Raw genomic sequence first — 24,389 nt, 5'->3', positions numbered from 1 at the left:
CTAAATGTTAGCAGATAAAAAGATTTCCTACATTGCCATAAAAAATGAAGTTTTATTAATCAAGCACAAGGGAAGTGAGGTAAACTGGAACTTCATTTCCTTAGTTATATACTTAAAATCCTGGAATTTACAATAGACTTCATGAAAAACAGCTCTTTTCATAAAAGATATAAGGAAGGTCTTGTGAAGGGAAGACCTCTGTGTGCAGGCCTGAAATATTCACTCTCTCTTAAACAAGGGGACATCAATCAATGTTTAACCATCCATTAAAGGGAACCTTTTTTGGGCAGATTTTCATATCATTCCCCACTCTGAATAAACTGGCCTTAAATCCAATTCATATGTTATATAACTTTTGATCCCCAATCTAATCCATGACTATAATCCTTTCAACTCAAAGGCATTTAGATTTTTGAGCTATTCGTCAGTATAGCCTTTATTTAAAAGGAAAATTAGAAAAGAAGGTTTTTAAAAAAGGGGGGGGGGACTTGATACCAATACCAGACACAGGGAATCAAAGCAAACATCAACTTTGGATCCTTTCACAAATGCACCATGAGGTATACAAGCAAATATGTAAATAAGAATATTGTAATGGAAGCTCAGAAAAGCATCAAGTTCATAGATGAAAATAGCATCAAAAACTACTTTTTGATGGATAAAATGTAAAAAGAGGATTTATAATTTGGCAATTTCAGAAAAAATAAATTATATTCATATAAATTTATACTAACATTATTGACTGCTGTTGTTCACCAGACTTGTGCATTTATTTATTTTTTTTTAGATCCTGACTTGGGAATGTAAGGTTAAAAATAGATTGTCAACATCCCTCAAAGACAAAAAATACTGTGGTCCTTATAGTTTAATTTATTGTTGAATGTCAAAATCAAAGGTTATTCATAATATAGATAAATAGATAACAGACATGAATGGGTCCAAATGTTAACAATTCGTGAATCTAGATGGAGGATTATTATATATTTATTGTACTATTTTACAACTTTTCTATGATAAATCTAATTATATCATTCCGCCCTACACACCTGTGAGTTCTGCATCTGTGTGTTCTTTATAGATCATGGACAAAAAAGTCTTCAGAAAAAATTGCATCTTTATTGAACATGTACAGACTCTTTCTCTTGTCATTATTTCCTATATAATAGACTATAAGCTACTTACATAGCATTTACTTTGAGTTAGGTATTGTAAGTGTTTTAGGGATGACCTAAAGTATACAGGAAAATGTGCATAGGTTAAATGCAAGTACTATACCATATTTTATGTGACTTGATTATCCATGAATTCTGGTATCCTGGGAGTGAAAGGGAGTCCTGGAATCAGTACCTTGCAGATACTGAAAGATGACTGTATTATGTGTATGTGATATCTAAGAAACATAATTGAATTTCAGTATTCTGAATTTACCTCAGAGCCTCAAAAACTTAAGCATTATCTTAATGAATAACTTTTTCACTAGTTGTATTCTCTTTGTTTTTTCTTTCTTTCTTTCTTTTATTCTCATCATTTATCCACAGGAATGTTTCTTGCTGAGTTGATAGAAAAATATTTTGTGTCCCCAACCCTGTTCCGAGTGATCCGTCTTGCCAGGATTGGCCGAATCCTACGTCTGATCAAAGGGGCAAAGGGGATCCGTACATTGCTTTTTGCTTTGATGATGTCCCTTCCTGCCTTGTTTAACATTGGCCTCCTGCTCTTCCTGGTCATGTTCATCTATGCCATCTTTGGAATGTCTAACTTTGCCTACGTTAAGAGGGAAGTTGGAATTGATGACATGTTCAATTTTGAGACCTTTGGCAATAGCATGATCTGCTTGTTCCAAATAACCACCTCTGCTGGCTGGGATGGATTGCTGGCACCTATTCTCAACAGTAAACCACCTGACTGTGATCCTAATAAAGTTAATCCTGGAAGCTCAGTTAAAGGAGACTGTGGGAACCCCTCTGTTGGGATTTTCTTTTTTGTCAGTTACATCATCATATCCTTTCTGGTCGTGGTGAACATGTACATCGCTGTCATCCTGGAGAACTTCAGTGTTGCTACTGAAGAAAGTGCAGAGCCCCTGAGTGAGGATGATTTTGAGATGTTCTATGAGGTTTGGGAGAAGTTTGATCCTGATGCAACCCAGTTCATGGAATTTGAAAAACTATCTCAGTTTGCAGCTGCTCTTGAACCTCCTCTCAATTTGCCACAACCAAACAAACTCCAGCTCATTGCTATGGATTTGCCCATGGTGAGTGGTGACCGAATCCACTGTCTAGACATCTTATTTGCTTTTACAAAGCGTGTCCTAGGAGAGAGTGGAGAGATGGATGCCCTCCGAATACAGATGGAAGAGCGGTTCATGGCTTCCAATCCTTCCAAGGTCTCCTATCAGCCAATCACTACTACTTTAAAACGAAAACAAGAGGAAGTATCTGCTGTTATTATTCAGCGTGCTTACAGGCGCTACCTTTTAAAGCGAACTGTCAAGCAAGCTTCATTTACATATAATAAGAACAAACTCAAAGGTGGGGCTAATCTTCTTGTAAAAGAAGACATGATAATCGATAGAATAAATGAAAACTCTATTACAGAGAAAACTGATCTGACCATGTCCACTGCAGTCTGTCCACCCTCCTATGATCGGGTGACAAAGCCAATTGTGGAAAAACACGAGCAAGAAGGAAAAGATGAAAAAGCCAAAGGGAAATAAACAAAAACAAATAAAAATAATTGGGTGACAAATTGTTTACAGCCTGTGAAGGTGATGTATTTTTGTCAACAGGACTCCATTAGGAGGTCAATGCCAAACTGACTGTTTTTACACAAATCTACTTAAGGTCAGTGCCTACAATAAGACAGTGACCCCCTTGTCGGCAAACTGTGTGACTCTGTGTAAAGGGGAGACAACCTTGACAGGAGGTTACTGTCCTCACTACCAGCTGACACTGCTGAAGACAAGAGACAAAGTGGTTACGCAGACTGTAGGGACCAGTTTAAAGGGGTGCAAACCTATAATTTGGGGATTGTTTAACATGAAACACTTTAGTGTAGTAATTGTATCCACTGTTTGCATTTCAACTGCCACATTTGTCACGTTTTTACAAACTCTGTTAGTGGATTCATCTTTTTTTTAATCCATATGTTGTTTGTTATATGTGACTATTTTTGTAAACAGGATTTCTGTTGGGAAATAGACTCAAGGACCCCTTTTACAGGTATGCCACCTGGGGGTCATGGCAGCCTCATGGCCCTCCCACCTTCACCAAGACATGGTTTGCATGGAGGCATGCTGCACTTAGAGATCATGCATGAGGAAAAGAGTCACAAGGGAAGCCACGACAGTTCTTAAGCAGTTCTTAAACCTCATCTGTGTTCCTGGGAGGGTAGCTGGGTGATAACTGGAGGTGCCTTGCTGATCTTGTTTCATCCAGTCTAGCCCCTAGACCAAGTAGATTGTTTGGGGGTAAGTCATTAAGTCTTAGCAGGTGCAAACTTCATTCAAATGTCTGGAGTCATAAATGTTATATTTCTGTTTATTGTATTAAAAACTCTAAATAATGAATACTGATCCTCACCCCCACCCCCCAGAAGACTGAATTGACCAAATGAATCCTTTATAAATTTCTGCTTAATCTTGCACTTTGTTTAGCCATCTTCAGCCAGGTTGACACTGTATATGTTAATGAAATGCTATTTATTATGTAAATAGTCATTTTAACCTGTGGTGCACGTTTGAGCAAACAAATAATGACCTAAGCACAGTATTTATTGCATCAAATATGTACCACAAGAAATGTAGAGTGCAAGCTTTATACAGGTAATATAATGTATTCCGTACCATTATAGATAGTTTGGATGCTATCAATGCATGTTTATATTACCATGCTGCTGTATCTGGTTTCTCCCACTGCTCAGAATCTCATTTATGAGAAACCATATGTCAGTGGTAAAGTCAAGGAAATTGTTCAACAGATCTCATTTCTTCAAGTCATTAAACAATAGTTTGCCGCACTCTAACAATTTTTTGGTTATTTTAAAATTTTAAGTGAATAACATATGGTGTATAGCCAGATTGTACAGACATGTTTAAAAAAACACCGCTTAACCTGTTAAAATGTGTTTAGAATTTTATAAGCAAATATAAATACTGTAAAAAGTCATTTTATTTTATTTTTCAGCATTATGTACATAAATATGAAGAGGAAATTATCTTCAGGTTGATATCACAATCACTTTTCTTACTTTCTGTCCATAGTACTTTTTCATGGAAGATATTTGCTAAACAAGAAATGAAAACAAGACTGGGTAGTTGTAGATTTTGCCTTTTTATTATTATATTTGCTAATTTTAGATTATTTCATAATTTTAAGGGGCAAAAAATAGGCTCAAGACTCACATCCAAATTATGCTTTTCAATTGGAAAGGGTATAAAATTTGATTTACATTTTTGGTAGTGTCTGCATTAACTGATTGAAGGTAGTGTTTATTTTTCATTTTTGCCTTTTTTACCTCCTAACTTTTCTTTATGCTTTCATTTCCTTGGAGTCATGCTGCTTTAGATTGCTCTGAGTATAATGTTGGCTTTGCAATTTTTAATTTTTTCCACAAAAAGAGAGAGTAGTGAAATTGTCAATTACATCAGGACATTTTGTGTTTCTTACAGAAGCAAATCATAGGCTCCTCTTTTTCTTAAAACTACTTAGATAAATTGTATTAGTGAACTGCATGCTGGAAAATGCTACTATTACCCTAATGATGCTAACCAACATTAAAAATGTGCAAAACTAATAAAGATTACATTTTTTATTTTATTGTTTGCCCATTTAATTTTGTTAGCAGTGTTTTTCAACCGGATGGAGATATTTTTTATTTTATAGTTGGGGCAGAAGGAAAGCTCAGTATGTGCATGCACACACACACCACAGGGAGACAAGAAAATCTAGAATTGAATTGAAACTGGAGGGAAAGACTTCTTTGGAACAACAAGAAGCGGAGTGTGATCTCTGTTAGGACAAAGAATGGGTGCCAAAGCATAAGCCAGTATCTCTGGGAAAAAAAAAATAAGAACAAGCACAATGGTGGATGGCCACTTGAGCTATAAAAAGAAACCTTTAAATTTTTATTAAAAAATTCAAAAATGCCATATATGAGTAGGATATTTTTTGCATCTTCAGAAACTTTCTTCATATTTCCCCATTCTGCTGTATGCATAAGGACAGTGAAATTTTTGCATTGCATCAATGGCTCCTCCTACCTTTGAGTTCCCAGTTGTTTGACTGGTGGGAAGCTCTTGCAGGAAAACACCCACACTCCCAACCCCATCTGAGGGAGAAGAATATTATTTGCTGGTTTCTTCTTTGCTGGGTTGCCCTGGATAGGCAATGGCTGCATTCCTCCACTGAATGTCATATTGTCCTCTCCTACAACTAGGGCTACTTTCATTGGGGTCAGATAATCCTTAGTCCTCTTGTTCCTTCAGGCCTGCCGCTGGCCTGGGAGTGCTCCCTTATTCTTCATGGCTTTCCCCTCCCCATGCCCACACCTTTGTAATCAGCCTCTGTATGAAAACCTTCTCTATGTCTCATTTTAAGCACACTCTCTGTCCCCTGTCTAACTAATAAAAAGTGTGAAATAGCTGGTGAGAGTCAGAAAAGGCCAAGGTTTGCTGTGAGTTAGCTTAGAGATCATTTGACTGTCTTTCATAGGTAGAAAAACACTGACTGGAGGAAACACAGGGAAATCCAGTGGAGAATTCACAGGGACATGGAAAAGTTACTTGAGTAGTCCAGAGAGTAAAGTTAACAGTCTTTACAAATTAATCTAATTTTCTGAGGAAAGAGAAGCTTTTGCTTGTTTATAGGCTCATACTATCTCAGTTGTAGATCCAGAAGGGGAACATGGCCTTGCTCCAAAAGGAAACAGTAATGTACAGTGCTTCTCCCATCCTTCCACAACTTATTTACCCCATCTGTTCATAATATCATCACCCTAAAACAAAATGACAATTAATTCTGACTTAGTAGTGGCTGAAAAGAATTTCCTATTTCCAACTAAAGTAAATAAGAACTATGGGATAAACTGTACAGAGATTTTATATCACACATCCTGATAAAATGCACTGAAGATAAGATTACTGTGTGCTGTGATGCACTGTGAAAAGATTATCATCTCCTGATAAAAGCCATATCAGTACTTTACAGATATAAAAGAAGCATCAGTGAAATATATTTCACTTTGTCTATACTATAAAATATATCATATGCATTTATCCTTATAAATCTCCACTTTTATCTTGGTATTATTTTTCATAATATTTGCTGCACCATAAAGTAATGAATGCCCAAAGAATGCCTAGGTCATATTAACAGAATGTAGAAACCAACTATAAGAGGCTGCCCATCAGCTAAAGCTGAGGCAATTGGAGCATCAAAAGAAATAATGATAATAATAGATTACAACTCACTGAACAAAATTAAAATCCACAAGCATATACTTCTATAAGTATGTAGAGAAAAGTAAAAATTCTCTTCCTTAGAGCAGACTGTTAACTAACAAATGTAGAATAATGGAGTTGAATAAATCATGATTTGGCAGATACTATTATGAAATTGATTCCTATAAGAATCATCAATGAATGCTAAAACTCATGGGTGAAAGTTTGAGAAGGAACAGGAAACTCAGACTGCTTGAAAGTATGTCTGTATTAATTAAACATTTCAAAAGAAGAAAATTACAGGGGAGAAACAAAGCAGGCACAACCTTCAAGAATAGTATCAATTAGGAGATGGAACAATATTATGGAATGGAATGGAATGTATGATGTATGGAAAAGCCCACATCACGTCTTGGTATCCAGTTAGGTTTTCATAACCTGAATATAACCATAAGGAAAACAAAATTGAGGGCATTCTATAAAATAAGCTGGACTAAAATTTTAAAGTGTGCGTCATGAAAAACAAAATGAAACAAAAAGACTAAGGAACTGCTTCAGGTTGAAGAGCTACAATGGCTAAACACAATGTGTGATGGTATGGGATACTGGACTGGGAATAGTGATGGAGAATGTCATTGGAAACACTGAATTGGAGTGTGTACTATTGACGAGTTATTAATATTTTAACATTTTGATTTTTATTAATTTTTAAGCTAGTGTACCTATTATAAAAAAAAGAAAAGAAAATGTTATTGTTCTCAGAAAATGCATGCTAAAGTATTTAGAAGTAAAGAGATGAAGTCCACAGCTCCCACTTCAGTGAGTTCAAAGAAAAATCCGTTATATATAGTTAATTATATACGTATATACGTACACACACATATATCTGTATACATACACGTGTGTATAGTTAGAAAGAAATGCAGATATGGTATGCAGATAAACATAGATGTGTGTGTCTTTGGGGAGGGGAGGATTTTTTGGCTGTTGTGCTGTTGAAGTATTTATATATCTATGTTTACACTATTATCTGATTCTTATATTCTGGACTTTATGATTTCTACACTCAAAATTAGATCTTCTCTACCAACTTTAAAGTATCCTGGATTTTAATTATTGTAGTTTCATCCAAGTCATCTTTCTGAAGTGTTACTTAAATGATCACATTCCTCATTTTTCATGGTAATTCCTATTTGCTAAAACCAAAAATATTTTAGGAGAGATGTATGGCATAGTGGTTAAGTCCCCAGTATTTGAAGATGAACTGATCTAATTTAGAGATTCATATCTTTATTCTGGTGATTCTGTCCAAATGATAATTGTAGATGGTTTTTGTCTGTCTGTGCTGGAGCCCAGACCTTGAGGGATGTAAAAAAATTTCAAACACAGTTCCACATAGCAGCACTCCCATAACGATATTTTCATATGCCTTATAAAACCAAGAAATTAAGAAAAATGTAAAAGATATTTACAAATCTGAACATATTCAATTTAAAGAATTTCATTTGAAAATTGTGTCTTCTAGATTATTTTCTAAAGATTAACATTATTTAGCATACAAATATTCTTTTGAAGTGATAGTGAGAAAAAAATGATACTAGGTTATTTGTTTTAATATTTTATTTGGCCAAATGAAAAACTTTTGGTCTTCTCATTTGTATTTCACTGATGTATACAATCCTAAATCCTAGGAACCATTGGAATAGACAGCTCAACTTCATAAGTTTGTATGTTTGCAGGAACTAGAACTATACAAACTTTTAATATTAAGGGCAGCAAATATGTCCTGTGATTTCATATGCTATCCTGTGTGCGATGGGATTTCATATTATTATGTAAGTAAATTAATGTGTTTCTGAATCACCATGAATTAAATAAAGTATTCATAAAAAGATTGCTCTAGTAAGTTACAGCTGTTAGTATGGTTCTTCCTGGCCCATGGGAATATTTCACTGATGTTGTCAATTAATATTGATTCAATCAGTGTGGCAGCAAAAGCACTAGGAAAAACAAAATATTCTAAGCAGCCAAGTATAGTTGGGAAAGTTGTACACTAAGATATTCTTAAAATCACAAGTAGGTAATCTGCAATGTCACCTGATTATCCAATATTGCTTGAGTCTCTTATTGTTCCCTTAGAACCTCTTCATGTTAGAAGGTAACTGTCTCTTACTTCACCAAGAAACAGGACGATACAGTCACAAATTTCTTTGACTTCTTTTTTTTTTTCAGATTCAGATTCCAAATTTATTTATTTTTTATTTTTTTATTAGTTGCTCAAAACATTACAATGATCTTGACATATCATACATTTGATTCAAATGGGGTATGAATTCTTATTTTTCCACATGTACAGATTGCAGGATCACATTGGTTATACAGCCACATTTATACATACAGCCATACTAGTGTCTGTTGTATTCTGCTGTCCTTCCTATCCCCCCTCCCTTCTCCTCCCCTCCCATCACCTCTCTCTACCTCATCTACTGTAACACATTTCTCTCTCTCTTTTTTTTCTTCCCCCTCACACCATCTTATATGTAATTTTGTATAACAATGAGGGTCTCCTTCCATCTTCCGTACAATTCCCCTTCTCTCTCCCATTCCCTCCCACCTCTCGTCCCTGTTTAATGGTAATCTTCTTCTTTGACTTCTTTACTACACAGTGAAAAATGGTATCCAAGTCCTTTCCCATCCCTTCCCTTGACTCTCCTTCCCTTTTCTTCCTTTCTCCTCTCTCTCCTTTGCTTCCTCTCTCTCCCTGTTCTTCCCTTTTCGCTCACCTTACATCTGTCCCTCCCTCCTTCCTTGCTCTTCCTCCCTCCCTTGGTCCTTTCCCCCATCTATTCACAAAATAGCTTTTCCCATTCATTTCCACATTATTTGATACCTTGCTCCATCTGTTCCCCCTTTCTTGTATCTCTCGCTCTTAACTGATCATTTTTATTTATGTCTTTCATTTTTATGCACTTTCAATTTTTTCTCATCTTGAAAAATAACTGTGGTTAACCTTGATGCATCTTTTTCCAGTATCCCATTATATCATTCTTTTAAAGATTACCTTAAAAAAGCAGGGCTCTATACAAACTTTCTACAATCTTCGTTAATATTAAAAGACATATAGGTCTCAGTAATATTTGTGAGAAAATTTGGCTGCAAATAGTCCTGTTAACATAAGCACTTTGCATTTCAAAACACTGTGCTAGCTATTATACTTCCCATTACCATTATGACAAAAGAGCTAGAAGGTATTAAAGGTGGACACAGCAACAAAGAACATTACCCATATGGAACAATGCTGTGCATACTCAGTTTCTGATTATCACAAATTACATCTCCTCGGCTCTCTGTTTACTTTGAAGGGCATGATGCTCCCAGAGGTATTTAAGTCTTTATTGCAATTTGTTGTTTTTATTGTTTCCTCTCATATGACTGTAACCTTTACTTATGAGAATACAGAAACCAGAAAGTTCTTAAATAAATTTACAGGAAATTGTATTTTTAAGAATAAATTCCTTATGAAAACAACTGTTATATAAAGTTTAAATGTCCCACTAATATGCCAATGCACTCATTCCTTCTGTGTTAATTAAACTTTACATTATGTATGTGTGATTATTTGTTGTAAAGTGCTAAGGCAGGTCATATCTTTGTCCTTCAAGCTCTTTTAAGATAAATTGTGCCTCTCTCAGGTTCAAATATGAAACCAATGATGAATCTTATTCTTCAAAGTACCATTTCTTTCTCTTTAATGCTTTCAGATATTGTGTTTACCAGTTTACAGGTAGCTTAACTCAACCATCTTTATTTTATAAGGCTTCATCATATTTATAGATCTTAGAATTTGATGGTGATGAACGTTACCACCTGCTCTTTAAAACTGTGCCCCCCCCCTCTTCTCTTTTTCTTTCCATAAAACTACTCCATCCTTGCCTAGCACTGTGGAGTATGCCTGTAACCTCAGTGACAGCAGAGGCTTAGGCAGGATGATTGCAGGGTCCAAACCAGCCTCAGCAATTTAGTGAGACACTTAGCAACTTAATGAAACCCTATGTCAAAATATAAAAGGACTGGGGATATACCTCAGTGGCAAGGTAACCCTAGGTTCAATCCCCATTAAAACAAATAAACACCCTACATCATCCTAGGCCTCCTCTCTTATCTTTGAGTCTTTGCTTTTACCCTTTACTGATTTTTTTCTCTCCTTTTGGATTTATACTGCAGCATTGATCTTTTAGATGAAATGGTGCTGCAGTTCCAATTGGCTTTTAGTACTGACAGATTCGGCTGCCACATTCAACTTAATATTTCCAAAACTAATGTCTCCATATTCTAATTCTTGTTTGCCAGAAATCCACCTGCTTTCCCAACATCTGTTATCTTCAAATTATTATTCTAATTCAACAAAAGAAATAAGTTTAAGTTACAGAGTCTATTGAGGAATGGATGAATAACTATATAAAAATAGAGAAGGTTATAACTGGTAACTTCTGATCTGAGTTATAAAGAATAGGAAGGGTAGGACAGCCCTCACAGTAAAAATGTCCTGGAATAGTGGTCAAAAGCATACATACACTCTAGAGGTATATCACCTTGATTCAAATACCAGCTCTGCTGAGAGTACTAAAAAATTAAAAAGCCTTGAAAATTTCCTTCACCTCTCTTTGTCTCAATTTTATTATCAGTGAAATGGTAATAATAATTTCTGTGAAGACTCAATGAGTTAGTTAGTAGAAGTAACAATTTCAGATCAACAGTTTCACGTAGATAATCATGACTGTACAAGTACGTATTTTGATAATTATAACCCCAAACAAATGAAAATGAGCATCAGGTAGGCATGTCTAAAGCATTTGTAATGGTTCAGTATTTACTACAGTGAGAAATGAATAGTGTCGGTAACTGGGATATAAGAAGGGCCACATGATAAAGGGTCTTAACTGCATGGTGGGGGCTTTGCTGATGAAGACTGTTCGAATGTTTGTGAAGGTAGAGCAGGGAGGTGGGGCGTGGGCAGGTTTTAACTTTTAAAGTAAAAGAAATAGAAAGCAGCGACACAATTTAAGAAGCTACTGAGAGAAGACAGGCATTGAATAATAAGACAAAAGCCTGAAATTATCTTCTTCATCTGTCTTTTACCCAGTGAAACCAACCCTAGCTTTCAGTATTCAGTGAGAGCTGTCTTGTATCTTATTATTGGAAGAGGATTTTCTGTCTTGTGAATTTCCATGGGATTTTGAAGTATATGTCCAACTTGAAACCTTAAAGAAAGTAGAAGAAAAATATGAATAACTATGGTAAAACAACATGAATAAGCCAGGACTCTTCCAGGCAACCAGGACATGAGAAGCCACTTTACTGCCCTTAATCTGCCTTGCCATGACATTTGGAGCTCAGAATTCCTCTCTTCTTCTCTTTCCCTTATCTTCCACTGTGCTCATGTGGTGCCTGAGAGGCAAAGATGATTCTTTACAGTCCTTTGCTAAATAGGGTGCTCAGTAGGTATTTAATAAATGAGAAAAGTGGTTATCTTAAAATTATTTGAAATAATTCTTTTGAAAAATTATTTATCTTTCTAAAATATTTTTCCTTTACTTACATCCTATATAAGAGGTCTGTCATTATGTGCAACATGTGTAAAGTAAAAGCATCATAAGATTTGCAAATAAAAATGAACTTTGGTATATTATAGTCATATTGACTATATAAAACAAAACTTAAATGAATGTATATTACATGAATTAAAGTACATGCACTACCTACAAAGAAATAGACACAGAATTATGTGTGGGAATAGGTTAAAAAAATTGTATATTTTTATACATTTATATATTGTATTTATAGATATTTTTAAGACATGAATCCATAAATTAATTTAACTCTTTGGAACTTAAGGGTTGTATATTACTCACCTCATTCTTCCCTGTGGTGGAACTATTGAGCTTGCCATTTTAAATTTATTCTTCTAAAAGGAATTAGATTTTCTGGATCTTGTTTTCTCTTCAACATGACTTGGCCTCATTCTTATCTGCATTATTAATGTTCATCTTTCATCAAGGATGGTGAAGAAATGTCTTGTTCAGCAGGATTTCTTGCAGTCACAGAAAACAAAAATTTCGAAAGACAAACAAATTGTGCCTTTGGTAAGTCTCAGCCATAAGTAAAACTATTTGCTCTACCTTAGGGAGATTGTCTACCAAATTATACTAATAAGCTGAGACAGATAAAATTGTAGAGAAGAGAGTAACTGTTAAGTTTTTGAATGTATGAACATATAAAGAAGTGGATGGTAGAATTTGGAGCAAGTGGTTAAAATACCCAGAAACATTTCTCTCAGATAAGAAAAAAATGAGAAATAACATATTTGTATGCAGTAGAGGTTGTCCTATCTGTCATAGGCTATGATTTGATAGCATAAAATTAATTAGACTTGAATCATATGAAATTTTGCATAAAACTAGCCAGGTATGTCCCAGAACAGTATGACAGTTCCCTTTCTCCACACCAAAACCTAGATATTTCCATGGCCTTTTCCTTAATCTATGCCTTAAATTTCTAAATCAATAGCATGGAAACTCCAGAAGTGTTCCAAGTCTCTGGGCCTACTACATAATCCTTCTCACCTTTCAGTATACTTAGAATAGTTGTTGTTTTTAACTCACCTAATTATAAAATGTAGATGCATGCGTCTGTTTGCTAACACTTAGAATGAGATAGAAGACAGCTATAGCAAGCTCTCCCAAGACCACTGTGATCAGGCAAGTTTAGGAAGCCCTTGTTTTGTGGTAGGTAGCCAGGTAAGTTTCAAAAAACCCATCCTCAGTTGACTGTGGTATGCAATCAATACAACAATCAAAAGTCAGAATGTGCTGGCATTACTAAGTAGCCATCCTGAATCAGAGTTTAGTTCTGAATACTATTACAGGCTCAAGGACTTCTCAGCAACATGGTTGAGTAAATTTTTAAAAAATATCTTACTCTTTAGCATACATGATTTGTATTTACTAATAGAAAAGGTGCTCTAACATCGGGGACACAATGATTTCATACTGAGCTTTGCAAAAGTCCATCTTCCTGCCCTAAGTGAAATACCTAAGCATTGGGATGAAGGATTCCACAAATAGGACATCGGAACTGTCCCAGGCAACTGGTGGTCATTTATGATCTGATCTACCAATATAAAAGAGATCATGGAAGAAAAATCAAGTCCAAGTTACATTACTATTCCAAATAGGGAACTATTGTCTTGGCTGGGATAATATCTTATGATAAACAAAATAATTAAATAGTAATGATGGTTTTTACTTACCCCTAAGTCTTGCCTAATTCTTCATAGGTCTTTGTGTCAGGCATATACAATTTTTAGAAATTCGTATAGTTTTCTTGGTTGGGCTGTAAAAATAATACATATCTATTATTGAGGAAAAAACCTAAAATAGTACAAAAAATATAGAGTACTATTGTTCTACTCTGCACTTAGAATACTTTCTTACTTAGATAAACATTTTTTATTATTATAAGTAATATTTTATATATTGTCTTATGTTTTGACTTTTTAATTATTATGTCTTGGGAATTTTTTCATGTGGCATATATAAATATATAGCTCATTCTTTTTAAATAATACAGAATATTATAGACTCAATCAACCAAGCACTTATTGACAAACAATAAGATTTTTCCACTTTTGCTCCATATCAAGTAAGGGTGTAATGACTATAATTGTTCCTGAACAGCAATCTGTGTTGTACAATCTATGAGCATTTCTGTTGGATAAATCTATGAGATTGAATTTTTACATGAAAAACATTCAGTCTATTTTATATTACATAGTGGATTAAATGAAGGTGATTCTCATTAGGACAAAGTTCATTATAGGATGCTGTTTATATTTTTGTCATGTAACATCTCTTCTAGAACAAATGGTTCTACAGTCATAACATCTGTGAGGGCAGAAACCATGTCTGTCTTCTACTGTATAGAACAATGCCTGGCATCGCACTATTTAAAAAGTTGAATGACCTACAAACTTGAATAGAAATTGTACCCTGTGCTGGAAACTTCCTTAAAGATATCTTGAAATTTAGGAAAACAGAAACATAAAGCCAATAATGCTTTCTTTTTAAGTGAACCTGCCACAAAATGGTATGCACAATAATATCATTTTTTAGATGGTGGGAAGCTGCATAAACATGATTGCTTGAAAAAATAGCTGACTTGAGAATGATAGTGAAGACAGTTTTATACTGAAGAGTTAAGGTGTCTAGGATGATAAAACTGAATACAGAGACTGGGGACTTATAAACAACAGAGATTTGTTTCTCACATTCTAGAGAATGGTAGTCTTAGATCAAGGCTCTAGCAGATTCGGTATTTGGTGAGAGGCCACTTCTTGTTCATAGGTGGCCATCTTCTTACTATGTCATCACGTGGCAGAAGGGCATAGAGCCCTCCAGATCTCTTTTATAATGGTACTAATCTCATTAATAATGGTTCTACCAAACTCTCCCATCAGATACCACCACACTGAGGGTAGGATTTCAACACATCAACAACCAGTCTATAACATTCCACACCTGTCCCCTCCCCCAATTTATGTCTGTCTCACATACAAAATATATTCATTGCATGCTAATAACCACAAAAGTCTTAACTCATTCCAGTGTCAACTTTAAAGTATAATATCAAAGTCTCATCTAAATGAGATACAAGTGAGTTTCAAGGTAGAGTTCACTCTGAGAAAAATTCCTCTCCTGCTGTGAACCTATGAAACAAAACATTATGTACTTCCAAAATGCAATGATGGGACAATAATAGAAGAGGCATTTCCATTCCAAAAGGAAGCAATAAGAAGAAACCTGACAAGTCTCAAGTGCCAAATCTAACAGGGCAGATGACTTTAAAACTTAAGGCTTGGGAATAACCCTCCTCAGCAAGATGCTCTGCTTCCTGTATCTACTCAGATAGGAGTCCCACCTTCTGGACACAGAGGGACACCAGTTCCAGCCCTGCCGCAGTCTGGCTGGGCACAAAATCACGAGCCACTCAGAGCCTTGTAGATTCAAACAGCAAGTCTTTATTCCCAACCTCTCACCGGCACTCTACACGCACGTTCTGGGGAAAATCCACACCTCCACCGGGCTCTGCATCCCAAAATACTCTCTGAATCCCGTGAGAACTCAAGGGAACTCAAGGAGTGGGCGGGCGCCTGAGGCAGCAGGGTCCACCTTAAACCTGGAACCGCCCTAAACCCAAGGAGTGGGCGTCTGAGGCAGCAGGATACTCCCTATTCCCAGAAGGATACACCCTAAACCTGGACCCACCCTGGTCCTTGAGCAGGGTCACCTTTCTCAAACATTCATGCAATGTCACTGCAAATGGCCTGGGTCCAAGGCAAGCCCATTTCCACAATGGAGAGTCCTCCCTCTAAGCAACATTGGGTAGGCTGACAAAGAAATTGCCATGCTTCATTCCTACTTGGCTATGGCTCTCAGCACAGCCCCATGGTTTTGGGTGGAAGCTCTCTTGTCCATTTAAAGGAAGACAATGGTCTCCCCTCTACCCTTTAGAAATTGAAGAGTCAGGCCCGATGATCTCCGAATTGCCTTCAAGGTCACTCTTCCTTTCTCTTGAATAATAACACATGTTCATTGTTAGATATGTCGTATGATCCTGTCCAGTAAAATCTAAGAAGTCCAACAGTTTTTCTCTGCTCTTTCCCACCTCTTTTTCCTCAGTTCAAACTGTCAGTTTTTCTGTTAGGATGACTGACTAAGTTCATGGTTCATACTTTGTCAAAGGATTGCTTGGCCACATCCTTAGTGTTTTCTCCCAGCAGGTTGTCTTACTGTTTTTAATATGGCTAGACAGAAAATTTTCCAAATGTTCAAATTCTGGTTCTTTTTTCTTACGTCATTTCTCTGTTCTCAAATTTTACGATAAGCAATTGGGAGAATTAGGCTGCTTCTTCAACACTTAAACTTCAACATGTAGGGATTTCCTTCAACAGAAACCTAATTTCATAGCTTGCAAGTTCTACCTTCCACAAAACAATCAAACATGAGCACAATGGAGGTAATTTTTTTTTTTTTTTGCCATTCTATAACAAAAATCTCTTTTCCTCCAATGTCTGACAGCACATTCCTCATTTCCAACTGAAACCTCATCAGAATGTCCTTTTCAGTCCAGATTCCTACCAACATTCTATTCAGGATGACTTAGGGAGACTCTAAGAAGATTGAAGCATTCTCTATCCTTTTCTTCTTTTCTTTCTGGGCCTTCATCAGAATCACCTTTAACAATCATAGTAATACAGCCTTTTTTTGCCTGCACTTCAAAACTCTTACCAATCCCATCCATTATTAAGCTCCAAGGCTGTTTCTGCCTCTTTAGATATATAACAGTACTTCCTGTTATATTGTTATATTTATTGGCACAAATATTTGTATGTATGTATGGATTTATTTATTTATTTATTTGTGTGTGCATGTTACCATAGCAGAACACTATAAACTGAGTGATTTGAAATTAAAAAAATGATTTAGTTCTCACAGTTCTGTAGGCTATAAGTCTGTTTTCAAAGCTCTAGCAGACTTGCTGTCTGAAAGTGCTGTCTTCCTTATTCATGTATGTCCATCTTTTTGCTGTGTCCCCACTGTGTAGCAGTGAAGTAGATCTCCAAAAGTATCTTTTAAGGGCACTGCTGTAATTGATATCAGATTTGTCCCCCAAAAGCTCATATGTAGAAGTCTTGGTCCCCAGTGCAGCAGCATTCTGAGACGTAAGGCCTTTGGAAGGTGATCACATTATGAGGGATCTGACCTCATTAGGGTTTTAATTTTTTGGTGGGTTCATAATTTAATGGGCTACTGTGAGGTGGTGAACATGTAGATGGTAAAGGCTAGTTGGAGGAGGTATGTCATTAGGGGCGTGCCCTTAAAGGCTGTTTTGTCCTTGGTCTCCTCTTCGTTCTCATTGCTTCACGGCCAACATGGGATGAGAATCTTTGCTCCACTGAATTCTTCCTGCCCATGATGTTCTGCCTTGTCACAAGCCCATGGTAATGGGCCCAAGTGACCACAGACTGAAACCTCTGAATCTTTTAGACAAGATCTTTTGTTTCTCTCAGTGATTTTGTCACAGTGTTGGAAAACTGACAAACTAAGGCACTGATATCATTCATGAGGGCTCAGCTACATGACCAAATCGCCTTCTCCAAAAGTCCCACTTTTAGAGGTCATCACATTGGAAGTTATGATTTCAATGTATGAATTTGGAAAAGATGCAAATAATTGACACTATGCAAATACTACTGCACATTTGATGCCACTCAATTCCTACTTGTCCTATGAATTGATAAGTAGGAAACACAATTCAATTACCTATGAAGAAGTATACTTAAAAGAAGTTAATCTCATTCAGTAATAAGGTTTTTATTTTAAAACAATGAGACTATAGCACATTATTTCTCAGATAAAAATTATCTCTATTTTTTTACATTACAGTAGCAAAACACGAATTTTGTAACAAAATCAGGACTACAGAATTTACATAGAAAATGAGAGTCCTAAAGCTAAATACTGTTAAAACTTATTTCATACTATTTTGAAGAATTGTGATTATACATACCCATAAATCAGAAAATTTTACTTAACCTTTCAAACTTCTAAAACTACTGTTTCTCAATCACTTTTCCAGAAGCCCAGAAATGTTGTTTTCTGAAAGAATATTTAATACCTGACCCAATGATTTATCTTTTCCATAGATTTGAAAATAAGAATTTTCAAGATCCATTCTAGTTTCAGAACATTATTCTACTGAGAATAAAGTCAATTTCTGGTGTATAAAAAACCAAACGACCATAATTAACATGGTAAATCAAGTAAACCTCACGAGTTTTGTAGATTTTTGAAACAATAGACAAAGGATATTTCCTCAGCAGGAATAACTGCTCTCTATGTATTGATTTGCTGTAATAATTGTCTGGAGAGAAAAGATATAATAGATATAACAATATAATATATATGACAATATAATAGAAGGTCATCCAATTATTAAAAAAACTGGGGAAGATGGTTTTCCTCAACTCTGCTCTGTGAAGCTATGTGTCATCAGAATCTCATGACTCAGTCTTTTAATTCACCCTAAAATAGAACCACACTCTGGAACACCAAGGAAAAAATTTAGTCTCCTTGGTATTGTCTGAATTATATTTGGAGATCAATTATGTATTTTAGGGTTTGCCACATTCAGGGACAAATCTCGAGGGCTTTTCCTGTACCAATAGTTTGGGGACACACCTTTGTCCAAACCTAAGCTAATTTATTTTCAGAAGCCATTAAAGTGTTTTGATTGTAAACCTCATTGACATGTCCCTTCGTGTGCAACTTCACTTTATCTACAGAGAAATGATGACTCTCCATATTTTCTTACTATTGACATTCCAAAACGGTAAAGTCACATACAACCTTCATATGCTAGACAAAAGCCTACTATTAGCAGAGCATCTAAATTCATGTTTGTGTGAATTATATGATGAGGAGAGTTTGGTCAAAAAATAGCCTTAATACCAAATATTAAGTCTTTTACTAACCCAGTGACTCTCAAAATGTGATCCCAAGATGAGCAGCATCAGCATCATTTAGTTACTTGTTAGAAATTTATATATTTGTTTATCCCCACTGACTTAGAACCTCTGCAGGTGGAGGCACAGCCACCTGCATTTACCTCCTCCTGGGTGGTTCTGATGTGTACTCAAGTTTGAAAAGCACAACTCTAAAAACCTTCTTTGTTTTATGCATGGGGCAACAATGTCCCCCAGTGGCCAAAAACATGTATATTATTTTTTTTGAAGTAAATATTTTCATACACTGTATTTAAAATGATTTCCAAATACTGTCTTAAAATTCCAAATACTGTTTTAAAATTTATGTGTGCAAGAAATTTTTACTTCTTTTCCTTCTTTTTAATTTAATTAAATCCAAAACTGACTGAACATCATTCCTATGGATTGGCAGGAAATTATTTTATTTATTTATTTTTTAATATGAGGTTTTGTTGGGTTTCTCAGCTGGTCTTGAACTTCTGGGCACAAGTGATCCTCCAGCCTCAGCCTCCCAACTATCTGGAACTACAGATATACATCACACCTAGCTCAGGAAACTAATTCTTATTCTTATGACACTCTTTTCTCCCAACTTAATAAGAATCCAAAAGATGTATATGATGTTCAGATATGGGAGAATTAAAACTTGCACATATTTAGTAGGTACAGTGTAATATTTTAGTATAAGTTTATAAGGCGTACTGATCAAATCACCTCCTTATCATTACTTTGTGTTTGGAGACTTTGAGAACCTCTTTCTAACGAACTATTAATAAAATATATAATAGGTTATTGTGATGGCCACACCACTCTGTTTCAGAACACTAGAATTTATTACATCTATCCAATAGTGCTTTGGGTACTTATTCAACCTCAATCTATCACCTTCCCAGACTTCCTGGCCTCTACTAATCACAATTCTCCATTCTAATGGATTTAGTGTTACATGTAGTAACAACTTATGAAAAACTGTGAAACAAGTTTTAGCAGTATTTATCTTTAGACTTCTAATTTTCTCTATCTTGGACTGTCAGTACAAAACTATGAGCTAAATAAAACCTCATTTCTGTAAAGAAATAACTTCAAGTAGGATGCTATAGCAAAAGAAAATGGACTAATACACTTGCATGACTGATTATTTAAAAATTTCATTTAAGTTTAATGCTACTTTAAACATTTTGAACAGTCTCATGTGGCTAGTAGCCATCTTCCTGAGCAGCACAGTTCTTAAAACTTTGATTTTACCTTGATACAAAAACACTAAGGTTGTAGCTATGTACTAAAAATAGGGAGACTAGACAAATATGGAGAGCCACACAAAAACAGCCTTTCAAAAATGTTCTCTGGTGAGGAGTATACAGGGGGTTCATTATACTCTTTAACTTTTCCATGTGAGTTTTAGTTCTCAAAATTAAAATTGAAGAAAAACATACTGCCAGCAATTACAACCAAGTTATAAGGGGATTCATGAACAAGGATCTCCCACGGAGTCTGTTCAGCCAATTTAGATAAGTGGAAAGGCTGATGAGAAGGACTCGCACATGAGAAATCAGGAGTTAAACATAAAAAGAGACAGCCTAGACATTTTGGAGTGAAAAAAAAAACAATCTTAGCTGTCAGGAGGAAACATTGCCTCTGCCTTCAGGCATAACTCTAGATGGGAAAGATTCTCTTCCAAAGGGAGATGGAGTCAGGCCCAGAACTAAATAGAGAGAATGATGCATGCATCAGTGTCAAGTGATCGTTTGATGAGCTCCTGGCCTAATTTCTTATAGGAAATGCAAACTGGCAGAACTAGAGGGATTTGGGGCAAGCAAGTTGAACCAAGCTACAAAGAGGCATGAAGGAAGACAGAATATGCCTCTCTGTAATATGCCACTTTGGCATAAGAATAATTTTGAGTTAAAAACTTAAAAAACAGCAGAGGCAAGAAGAGCATTCCAATCTCTTCTTTTATTCCTGAAAACAGAAGATAAAAACTCTTATGTGGGAGATGTCCTTTCTGAACTGACAGAAAAAACAAACAAACAAACAAACAAAAAACCTTATTTTCCTCATAAGCAGTACAGACCTAAAATAACTTTTCTCTTCCTTTAGCCTCCCCACAGTTTTCTTTGAGTTTCTTTTACTTTTGCCTACACCAGAAACATCTAATTTTACTGTTTTCTTTTAATTTGAATATATGATGAGATAATATATAGAGAGGTAGATCATTATAAAAATTGGGGATAAGGATACCAAACACAGAAATACATGATTAAAAAGACATATCACTTTAAAGTACAAAAAGGGGGGGGAGGGGAAAGAAAAGAAAAAGAAAGGATACATCATTGCTATACAATTTGCTAAATGCTTATGGGATCAATACTGTGCTATGTTTGGAGTAGCTAGGAGTACAAGGATTACAGCCAACAGGTTTTCAGCACTTCCCCTACACCTAATGCCACTCTGTGCTTTAACTATTATTCATTTAAGCTGGGCATGGTGGCCTAGGCTGGTGATCCTAATTACTCAGGAGGCTGAGGAGGGAGGATCACTTCAGCCCATGAATTCCAAACCAGACAGAGCCACACAGTGGGATGTCATCTCAAACAAACAAAAAAAGTTAACATTTGATATTCTTAACAATCTTACAAGGTAATAGCCTTACTTTACAGTTGAAGCTTAGAAAGTTTAGGTAACGTTTCCAAGTGAATGGCTAGTGAATGGTGGTATTAAGGTACTAATGCTGATGACCTGTCTCCAGTGACCACCATACCATACTTCCTGACTTTCAGGTGGGTGCTCATCATCCAGTTGATAAGAGTAGACAAACAATACACCATATCCACAGTACAAGGGAGAGATAAGTACAGCAGTTTGTTTTCATATGTGTGGTATTTGGGATTGAAGCAGGGACTTATGCATTTCAGGGAAGGACTCTACCCCCTGGCTACATCCTGAGCCCCACTGTAAATCTTATACAGCACTATGAACTTAATGGAAATTATGGCTTATATTATGTCTTTTATGCATCAAGAACTTTTTATGCCTGCTAGGCATTTTATTTCTTTAGTTAAGAAGGAAAATTAAGCTCAGGAAAATTAGTTCCCTAAGTCACAAAAGTGAACAGCATACAGGAGGTTCACCCCAGGTCTGGGAGCCCATATTCTTGCCACTACCACATGCTCTCTTTCATATCCATCCAATTATGGTGATCCCTAGAGGCTTCAAAGAGAACTAGATCTGAGATGAAAGAGTAGGTTTTGCCAGGTGAAGAAAGAATTTGGATCACAGTAAGGGAAAACATTCCCAAAAGAAGAATAGCTGTCCCATTGGTCTGGAATAAAGGTTCCTTGAAGGGAACAGAAGGCATAAGCATTAATATGACAATCAGGTGAGGCATCTTGGATGTCAGTTCGTAGCCAAACAAAAGAACCAATAAAATATATGTGCTAAGGAATATACTGACTTTTCAGAGAAAAACAGAATTTTCTACAATTGTCTTACATGAGACCTTATCAAGGAACACCATTACTGTGAGTGCCAAAAAGTAGGTTTAATCCAACCAATACTCACAAAGTGCCAGGCATGGTGTTTTATGCTAAATGATTTAACCTTAGAATGAAATTCAGTGAAAGAAATTTTACAAGGTATCCGGATGCAGTCTTCCAGTAGTCTGACTCAGCCCAATTTTAGAATTGAGAGATTTCAGAAAAGTAGGTTGATCATCTATTTCTTTAACCGTGATCATTAGACAGTTTCTTCCAGATGAACTATTCCCATGGAACCAAAAGTTTACAGTTCACAATTACACACTTTGTTGAGCATGTTGGCTTGTGGCATTCTCTGCTGCATACACAATGCAGATTAACCCAGTTTTTGAAAATCAGACCAGTAGTTATTACCAGCTGTCTATCATGACAAATGTCTAGCTGGACTATGAATATTGAAAACAAGTCTCATGAAAATTGTATGTGCCCCACTGGATGGAATGTACTTTAAAGGAAAACAAACAAACAAAAAATATTGCTTTGCTTTAAAGCCTGGGTAATATCTACCCTTTCTCTAAAGACTGTCGTTACATAACCTACTGGCAGAAAATACAGTTAATGTTCATAGACTCCCGCGTTAGTGTTCTGTCACTGTGACAAACACCTGACATAAACGACTTAGAAGGAAGTTAGGTAGGCTCAGTTTCAGAAGTTGCAGTCCATGTCAGTTGGCCTTGCTATTTAGGGGGTGTCGCAGCACATGATACCATGATGGGAACATGGTAGAAGAGGCCTGCCCACTTATTGGTGGCCAGGAAGCAACTAAAGAAAGAAGAAGGAGACAGGGTCCCAACATTCTCTTCAAGGGCATTTCCCAATGACCTAACTTCTTTCCACTAGGCCCCAGCTTCTAAGGGTTCTACCACATGCTGGTGACCCAAGTCTCCAACACATGATCCTTTGGGGGCATTCTAGAACCAAACTACAGCAACTCCTTAAATAACTTAAAAATCTCAAAAAGGTAATTACTACCATTACTACTAAAGTAAGATAATTATCACGATGCTATAAATTTGGAACTCACGAAAATGATTCTACCAAGATTACCTAAATTTCAAACCTTATGCACAATTTTTAAAGTCTCTTCAAGCAGACACAGAAACTCTCTTATCTCATTATATTTCAATTTAACTCTTGAAGGAATTTACGAGTAGCTGACAATTTGCATAGGGATTAATTTTATCCTCAGTTTAAAATCAGCAGTATCATCACACACACACAAACACACACACACACACGTTTACCTCATTTATCCCTATCATTATCAGAGCTAGTAAAAACGTGCCAATTTAATATGCATTCTAATTGTAAGAAACACAGGAGTGCAACAATGCCTGCAAAGATGTAAAGCGGACCAAAGAAGCTCATCACATTTCTGTCAGGAATTTGCGATTGCTCTGCGCCACCTTGTGGCCATCGTGCAACCACTACACGTGAAAGTTGACCGTGTTGTCCTGCGCTGGTCAAGCCTGCACCAACCGCATTGCGGAAATCGGCTTCCGCGTAAATGTTCAGAAAAATGGAGTCCTTTGTTGTCAATGAAGGGAGACAGACTAGTCCCTCTCTCTGCTTCTTCCACCATTTTCTTATTCCTTAATTCCATATCCTCAGCCCGTTTACCCGCGCTCCTCCCCCCGGCCATTCCCAGTTCGACTTCCTTTTCCAACCCCACCACAAAGTCGCGCTCCTTTTCCTAATCCGGGTCTTCCCGGGTCGCCCTCACAGCCCTCCCTCTGGGTCCCCTCCCACGTCGCTCCGCGCCCCCCGCAATCCCTGCCATAAGGACCGCCCCTCTCCCGCTCGTAGCCAATGG

The 24,389-nt window shown here is 36.3% G+C and overlaps 1 protein-coding gene across 9 annotated transcripts in view; it reads left to right on the top strand.

Moving 5' to 3' along the window:
• The window catches only part of LOC107136895 (sodium channel protein type 1 subunit alpha), a 939,664-nt gene that overhangs the window by 141,309 nt on the left and 773,966 nt on the right, over positions 1 to 24,389 (top strand). For 4 of the 9 annotated variants that reach the window (XM_015479267.2, XM_015479266.2, XM_048812404.1 and 1 more), the window contains one exon: positions 1,539 to 4,817. The exons of the other annotated variants lie outside the window; for them this stretch is intronic. In XM_015479267.2, coding sequence (XP_015334753.1) covers positions 1,539 to 2,716 — 1,178 coding nt within the window. In that variant the 3' untranslated portion in view covers positions 2,717 to 4,817. Of the gene's footprint in view, positions 1 to 1,538; positions 4,818 to 24,389 lie in introns of those variants that run through there. 9 annotated transcript variants of the gene reach the window in all.

This window comes from Marmota marmota, unplaced genomic scaffold, assembly GCF_001458135.2.
Source record: "Marmota marmota marmota unplaced genomic scaffold, marMar, whole genome shotgun sequence".
Taxonomy (NCBI): domain Eukaryota; kingdom Metazoa; phylum Chordata; class Mammalia; order Rodentia; family Sciuridae; genus Marmota; species Marmota marmota.
The sequence above is the reverse complement of the archived record's forward strand: the minus strand, read 5'-3'. Positions and strand labels throughout refer to the sequence as shown.